Raw genomic sequence first — 8,406 nt, forward strand, 5'->3', positions numbered from 1 at the left:
AGAGTACAAACATTTGGATGTCGAAAACAAATCTACGGCTAATAATATTTCAAATTTAGGATCAAAAATAGATAAAACAAAATCCAAAATCCAACAGATTGTTTTCATACTACAACAAATACAATAAACAAAAATACATGGTTTAGCAATAAAATTGCAACGATTTTTCACATAAAATAAGCCAACCAAAAAAAACAAAAACTTTCAAGTATATATATTTTAATTTATATTTACTTAGTTATTAATTAAATAGATCCTCGAATTTGAAGCATATATATATAATACACATATCCCCTCCCATTTGCGTCACCGTCCATAAATCAGAGAATCCTTACAACACCATTTGTGTCTGTCGCCACCAAACCCTTCTTTTCTCCATTTTTTTCTTATTTGCTTTGTTTCTGTGTTACGATTTGTCAAAAAGAAGAAACCCAAATCAAAAGTTTCAAAATTTCTCTGTTTTTTGTTTCTCTGAAGATCCAAGGCACAAAAAAAACAGCTTTTTGATTCTTCAATCAAGGATTTTTGCAGGGTTTTGATAACCCCATGGGTTCAGGGTTCTCTCTGTTTCACAATAGTTTATCGTCATGTTATGGAGATCGAGATCTGTTGCAGCCTGGTTTAGGAGATTTGCCTGAAAGTTGTGTGGCTTTGATTCTCCAGAATTTGGATCCGGTTGAGATCTGTAGATTCTCGAAGCTAAACAAAGCTTTTCATGGTGCTTCTTGGGCTGATTTCGTTTGGGAATCGAAACTTCCTCCAGATTATAGATTGATTCTCGAGAAAATCCTTGGTGGTTTCCCGGAAAATTTGCGTAAAAGAGACATCTTTACTTTTCTCTCTCGAGTTAATTCCTTCGACGAGGGCAACAAGGTTCGTCCTTTTAGATTTCTTTGGCTTCAAGAAAATTTTTAGGGTTCTTCAGAAAAAAAAAATTGGGGATTTTTTTGTTAAATGATTCGCATGAATGGTTATAGGAAATGAATTCATAATATGCAAAATTTTCCTGTGAATTAGAGAAGAAATCTAATGTTTTTGATGTTTTCTGCAGAAAGCTTGGGTAGATAAACGAACAGGTGGGCTCTGTTTATGCATATCGGCAAAGGGCTTGTCGATAACCGGAATCGATGATCGGAGATACTGGAGTCATATTCCGACTGATGATTCTCGGTGAGATTGTGTTTCTCTATCTGTTTCTTACACAAATCAGTTTGTTTTCATTAGATCCGATGCTTTCATGCATTAGGCATAGTTGATTTGATTACTTGCAACAGTTTAATAGTATGTAGATGTTTTACTTTTCATCAGTTATGGTTCCTTTTTGGTTGCTTGTGGTGGCTTGTGTTTGTTAATTTTGGGTGTTCAAAGTTTGGTTTTGGTAGTCTATGTGCAAAGTTTATATTTCCCCTCTGTTTTCTTGTTAGATTCGTTGGTACAATTAGTGAATGTTGACATTTTTCTATGATCGAAAAAGGCGACATTGTTAGTTGTGTGAAGGTTGTAAACTTGTAATGGATACAAATCATAACTTTAATCTAATGTTTTTTATGCTATAATCCTTTTTTGTCTCTTGGTTGTTTCATCTGTTCAAAGTTTTGATTTTTCCTCTGTTTTCTTGACTCGTTGGTAAAATTACTGATTGATGTTTGCTATGATTGAAAATGGCACTTTGTTGATTGAATTAAAGTTGTATTGGTTACAAATCCTAACTTTTAACCGATGTTTTGCGTTACTATGATTCTTAATTTGATGATATCCTTTTTCTTGATTCCTGCAGATTTTCTTCAGTAGCATATGTTCAACAAATCTGGTGGTTTCAAGTTGATGGAGAAATTGATTTCCCATTTCCAGCTGGAACCTACAGTGTTTACTTCAGGCTTCAGCTAGGCAAACCGGGCAAGCGGTTTGGTTGGAGGGTTTGTGACACAGAGCAGGTTCATGGCTGGAACATCAAACCGGTTCGGTTTCAACTCTCGACTGAAGATGGACAACATTCTTCATCTCAATGTATGTTAACCGAAGCAGGAAACTGGAGTCATTACCATGCTGGAGACTTTGTGGTTGGTAAATCGAAAAATTCATCGACGAAGATTAAGTTCTCGATGACTCAGATTGATTGCACACATACTAAAGGCGGGCTATGTGTAGATTCCGTAGTTGTGTATCCGAGCTCGTGTAAGGTTGACGCAGATTAAAGTTGCAAACTGGAGTTTGGTGTAGTTTAGAGGTTTTAAAAAGCTGTTCTTTTTAAGTAGTTTTTGAAACCTTTTGTAGAATCTTTGAGGGGTAATTAGGAAACTCAGTGTAAAGAGGAAAAGAGGGTAATTAGAAAGCTCAGTTGTTTCGTTGTTTAGGTCAAATGTAACTTTTGAAAGAGTTCTCAACTTTCCTGCTTATTTTTCTGTTGGAGGTGTGTGGGAAGTGAAACGCAGCGGTTAATACAGACCGGAATGGTTCAATTAAACCGGTTCGGCGAGAATCCACTAGTGTGAAAGTTTCTGGCTGCTCAATAATTTGAGAGTTAACAATTTAAATTTACAGTATTAGAAAAATCAGAAATTTTTTTTTAGTAAACCTCTTTAATTTGAGAGTTAATCTTATATATTAAAGGAGAAGTCGAAAGTGCTCACGTTCGCTCTCAGAATATATGCAGTCGTTTTTACGCCCCTCCCTTTAATGAAATTAAATTAGTGAAATTTCTATATTTTAATATACAAAAAAAATCGGACGTATAAAAAAAAGGAAATATAACGTTTTCGTTTTTCCAACCCCAATTCGCCTATTGGGCTTATATTTTTACAAAAAAAAAATGGTCCGGTCTAATTTACACCGTCATATGTAAAACCCTAAAACCTTATGCTGGAAATTCTTATAAATATAGGATGCCTCCCTTGAAACTCAAACATCACGGCTTGATTTTTATGCATAGCAATTATGATTTATAGTTCTTTTTTGTAACTCAAACTTGATCCTTTCTATGATGCATCGTCGTCGGTTTTTTTTTCTCCTTTTTATGTTATGGTCACTTGGAAAGTAAGATCTCACAGATCTTTGCCAATTAGTGATGAGTTATTTATGCAAAGTTTATAGTTTGGTCGATTACATGTTTTGGTTTTCGTAGCTGTTTGGCTTTATATGCTTGAGAATTTTCATGATTTTGATTAGCACCTCTTTCTTTTCTCAGGTACAAGCATAAACTTTTTGGATTGTGGAATTGCAAACGATGCTCAAATCAAACTGAGGTATCTCTCTAATCTTGCTTGATTTATGCGTTTTTTTTTTTTTTTAAAAAGAACTTAATTTGATTGCTGTTGCGTTATCATATAGTTACGATCATAAAAAGATTAACCGTGCGGCTTTATTTTATTTGGTACGACCTGTATTCTTTTACGTTTTTTTTTTAACGCATTGTTTTATTGTTTCGAATATATTTCTGTAATACGTAGGCTTTAAATCTGTTCAGAATGATGTGTTATATATTATGGAGTCTATGAAGATTATGCACCGTCTGCAACGTGGTCCAGAACGTATAAGGGAGAGGGCACGAGTCGTTACAGACTCGAAGACGTGTTTCCAGACTTATAATTACCATTATCGTATGATCGATATCTCGATGTATTTTTAGGTTTTGATTATGATATTTTTCTTGGTTATACTAAAATCATATTAATCAATGAAATATTTTGGATTATATTGAGTTTATCATGTTCATTGAATATCACACATGATTATGAATCGAAGTTAATCGGTAATATCTTGGGAATAATATTCATTGTCGACAGTTCTTATATTCTGAATTTATTATGCTTAACTGAAAATAATCGATATTGAGAATACTAATACTCAGAATGATTAATCACCGGCGCTATGATTTTAATGTATACGATGATATATACCTAATCGGCGACGTGACAATTCTTATCGGTACATCATGTAAACTAGACTGGATTTATAAATATCTTATTTGTGTAGAGATACCTAAACGACGGCTGCTAATAATGATGAAATATTGCATCCATGTATTTTATATGTTAGTAATAATTTGTAATACATATATCAAATTGGAATACATATATATCAATAACACTATAACAATATATAATGCATCTTTATTTTTTATATGATAATCTTTTGGGTTGATATTAGCTAATCTCTATCTAACTTTTTGAAACAAACAAAATAAGAGATATAGATAGATATTTGCCTATCTGATTGTAACCGTTCTATAATTTCATATTATTTTTTATATTATTTAATGTTATCCTATATTGCATATTATACAAATAATTATTATTTTATATTATTTGAGTTTATCCTATATAATTTATTATACAAACAAACATAAAGAGTATTAAAATAATAGCTACTTCTTATGTTTTACTACCGAATCTATCGAGATTGTATTTAATTTTGATATATACAAATATTGGATACTATCAAACAGTTTTCTATTTTATTTTTGAATAAAAAAGGATATACTTATAAATTAATTTTTTTATTTTGCTGTTCATAGAAATTTTCGTATTATTATTATATTGTTTATATAGTAGCCCATAAAAAGTTAGGGTTTTCTATTTTTAATTTTTGTAGAGTTAAATGAATATGTGAATATATAGATATTGACATTTTAACGGAATATTTTGGGGTTATTGTTAAGGGTTTTTCTCCTTATGTAATGATATGGAGTATTATGTTAATTTCTTTTTTTAAAAATATATAAAATATTATATTGAATATTCTTGGTATTTTATTTGGTAACTACGAATATATATTGGAGATAAATATGAATTAAATATTTTCGTTATTGGACCCATATTCGAGATAAATCTAAATTATAAAGTGTTTAATGTATAATTTATATGTCGTGTTTTATTAACAAACCAATTACTCATAGATCTTCGTTTGGTCTTCGCTGTTTATCTTTAGTGGTTCGGTTGATGTTCTATTTGGGTATATATTCCTTTTTCATTCGGCTCACGGAAAACGAACGTCTTAATAAAAACTAATGTTAAGAAGATATTATCATATCCGTAAAGTTTTGTATACGTATATTCCTTCTAGCAACAAAAAAGGAAAAAAATCTATATAAAAATTTTGTTGGTTGAGATTTTTTAATATAATGTTAGATTCTCTAATTCAGAAGATTGAATATAAACTTAATGGTACATATATAAGTGCTATTATATCTCATACCTTAGTATCTATTAACCGATTATACTAGGTGCTCTATATCTTTGTTTCTTATGATGTCCCAACTCTCTCCTTGCACCATCACTAGATTTGAAGAAGAGTTGGATGTTTGTGATGATCTTAAAGATCTAAACCCGGACATGATTACCAAAAAAATTAAAGTGAAAATTGTTAGAAGGTTCGTATGGCCTGCGTTACGCGATAGGCTGGTTGAATTTATCCTTGCAGATTCAAAGGTAACAATTATTAATTATCATCATTTCGTTATGCTATAAAGATTCAACCTAATATTGAAATCTTAAATAGCATCAAAAGATACACGTCCTAATTGATGTAGACGTGGCTCAACGGTTCTCATCCATACTCATAGAAGGAAATTGCATACTCTTATCAGAGTTTAATGTCTGTAGGAGGATATTTTAGACCAGCTAGACACAATTTTTTCATACGTTCGAATGCGCTTACTTCAGTTACTTTACTAAGGTCTTTCTTACAAAGTGATTGTTTCACTTTTGTCAAGTTTCGTGAGGTCAAGCAAGGTCGCCTAGATCCTAATTACTGTGTGGGTAAGTGATATGTTATACGTTGGTTATAGATTATTTTTTTATTTGTTTATTAAACCATATCAAATCCAAATCCATAGATCTAATTGGGAGGCTTGTGCGTACTATCGATTTTAGAGCGTCTGATTCGCTAGGCGTTAATCATCGTTTTTTTCCAAATTGAAGACAGAAGGTGACTATTTATTTTATCTGCAGTTTTTTTAAAAAATAATAATTTGTTTTTTCTTTTTTAAAAAATAAATAGACGATACTAACTTGATGTCTTTCCGTGATGAAGTGGGATACGTATACCATGTCGATTGCCGAACTTCTATGTTAATAGATTTATAAACGATAGGGCAAGTTGTGTTGATGATGTCAAAATCATCATAATCAGATTTGCTAAATTGGAGCTCTTTGAAGGTACATATAAGATTTTTTTATATTATTGGATTTTAATAATTTATCCGGCATTGTAACAATTCTAAAATTTCGTATTTACAGGAACAATCCATGTTACAGCAACTGAAAGGTGTACGCAATTCTTATTCAATCATATTTGTCCCGAGGTTACGGTCATGCGGAGATTCTTTGGCGGGCAATAATAAGTGCGAGTTTATTTAGTTATTAAGAATTACTTACTTTCATTTTTTTAATGATAGTTTTAAGTTTTGTTATTTATCCGTTTTGAACCTAAATATTATATGAAACATGCCTTTGATACGTGTTAATACATCTAAATATAGGTGTTGTTATACCCATATAATATATATTTCTTAAATATCTCTAACTTATCACTCTAAATTATGATTGATTCAAGAAGATTCTGTTTTTTAAAAAATTAGAAATATCGAGAGTATTGTCATTCACAACAAACGAAGTCTTCAATGTATTGTCATTCACAATGGCGCAGTTTTTGGATGAGTGCATGCCTTGTTTGAAAAATCACTAGGCGCTAGTCGGGCGCTCGACATGGGCCTAGCGATTAATCAGAAATCGGATTAAAATCGGGGATTAATCGGGGATTAGTTTTAGGGTTATTTTAATATTTTTAAAACATATTAATCCAATATTATTTTCAAAATTGCAGTAAACACATAAAAATATATTTTTGAGATAAATTTTTATGATTTTTATTGGCTTGGTCACTAATAAGTAATATGTTGCATGATGGGAGATTGGACAAAAGCTTTCTGGAAATGCTTTCTTAAAAACAGTTTATCCTAGAGAGAGGAGAAGTGGTAATACAACACAGTCCTTATGTTAAATGTGTGTATATTTGGTTGCTGTTTTGTGTATTTTATTGTTAGGTTAACACAAGATCAATGGTGAGCATCAGAAGAAGATCTTCCCTTCAAGAAGATCTCAGAGTTTATTTGGTTTTGAACCAAACGTATTTTTATAATTCTTAATTTGAATGAGATTGTTTAGGCAGATTTCTAGTTGCTTTGGGTTCATATAAAATAACCAAACGTTATTTTTGTTGCTTTCTCGTGATTACTTCTCAACTCAGTCCTCATGTTACTTGTGTGTATGTTTAATTGCTGTTCTGTGTAAGTTTCATGAAGGTGACTGATATTTTATTGTTAGGTTAGTAAAAGATCAGTAATGAGTATCAGAAGAAGCTCTTCCCTACAAGAAGATCTCAGACATGGTTTGGTGTGATTATTGTTTTGGTATAGATTTAGTTTATTAGTCAAATTCTTAATTAATTTAAGGAATGAAACTCTTTTGGACACTTTTGTTGAGTTTAGAGGAATGACTTTTAAATTTCCAGTTAAGATTGGTAAAACCGAATTAGAGGATATGTGAAATGTTCCTTAGCTTATCACCTGCAACAACTTTTTGCATTCTCTGATCTTCGAACATATATATAATTCAGTTAACAGGAATCACTAAGATTGGTGGTTAAGGAAAATATTTGGAGAATGTTGCAGAATCCAATATCTCTTCTTACCAGAGAGTCCTTAAAGCCAAGTTTTATCCTGGAGAAAGTATCTTTGCTGGATATGGATTGCAGGTAAAGGAAACCAAATCAATGTTTGGTGAGAAAATATAGCTTCCTACATCACCTCCAACGCCAGCTAAAGGTATATAGCTGAATGTCTCTGATCTTATAAGTTCAGGAACTGGCTATTGGTGCCATATAAAAAATTTCATTCAGGATGATTGACAACCACCACACTATCAAAAGCACTCTGAATGATTTCTCGGAACTGAAGTGGCTTGTCGTTTTACAAAATTAGTGGCGCTTTGTTAACTTTTAATCCTTTGGTAGATTTTGGTGTGTCTCTCTGTACTCCTCTCTGGTGTACTCTAACTTGAGAAGCTGAGAAGATTGATTGCTTTAACAGTAAAGATTGTATATGGTGGATTCTGGTGATGGAGAAGCCTTGACTTCAGATGATGTTCTTGAAGGTTAATTGTGCACATTAGATGAATCTGAAAAGACTTCGGAATCTCTGAGCAAGATGAAGCAAAAATGAGTATTTATGCTTTGCCTTTTTATCATCATCATCATCATCATTTAGGGTCACAAACACATTAGCTTGAATATGATGAAGTTGTGTGGTAATTAAAACGCTGCGTTATATGCGTAAAAGTCACTCACTACTAAACAAACCAAGGACTTCTTCACTCTTTATCCGGTTTATCTAGACCGGAGTGATTCGAA

The 8,406-nt window shown here is 32.0% G+C and overlaps 1 protein-coding gene and 1 long non-coding RNA gene across 2 annotated transcripts; both read left to right on the forward strand.

The window, feature by feature from the left end:
* The first annotated feature begins 287 nt into the window (after positions 1-287).
* On the forward strand, positions 288-2,479 carry LOC9324044 (F-box protein PP2-A11). Its single transcript, XM_002886387.2, has 3 exons — positions 288-873; positions 1,052-1,170; positions 1,778-2,479. The coding sequence occupies exons 1-3, from the start codon at positions 547-549 to the stop codon at positions 2,193-2,195; spliced, it is 864 nt and encodes a 287-aa protein (XP_002886433.1). The 5' UTR covers positions 288-546; the 3' UTR covers positions 2,196-2,479.
* Positions 2,480-7,772: 5,293 nt separating this feature from the next.
* LOC110224277 lies at positions 7,773-8,372 on the forward strand. The gene is made up of 2 exons (XR_002328954.1): positions 7,773-7,822; positions 8,011-8,372. It is a non-coding gene; the product is annotated as an uncharacterized LOC110224277 (long non-coding RNA).
* Positions 8,373-8,406: the final 34 nt, after the last annotated feature.

The sequence above is a fragment of the Arabidopsis lyrata genome (assembly GCF_000004255.2).
Source record: "Arabidopsis lyrata subsp. lyrata unplaced genomic scaffold ARALYscaffold_2, whole genome shotgun sequence".
Lineage (NCBI taxonomy): Eukaryota > Viridiplantae > Streptophyta > Magnoliopsida > Brassicales > Brassicaceae > Arabidopsis > Arabidopsis lyrata.

Coding starts and splice junctions, on each gene's coding strand:
- LOC9324044 (XM_002886387.2), top strand. CDS start 547: ATGGGTTCAGGGTTCTCTCTGTTTCACAATAGTTTATCGTCATGTTAT. Junction 874..1,051: donor CCTTCGACGAGGGCAACAAG/GTTCGTCCTTTT, acceptor TGTTTTCTGCAG/AAAGCTTGGGTAGATAAACG. Junction 1,171..1,777: donor ATTCCGACTGATGATTCTCG/GTGAGATTGTGT, acceptor TGATTCCTGCAG/ATTTTCTTCAGTAGCATATG.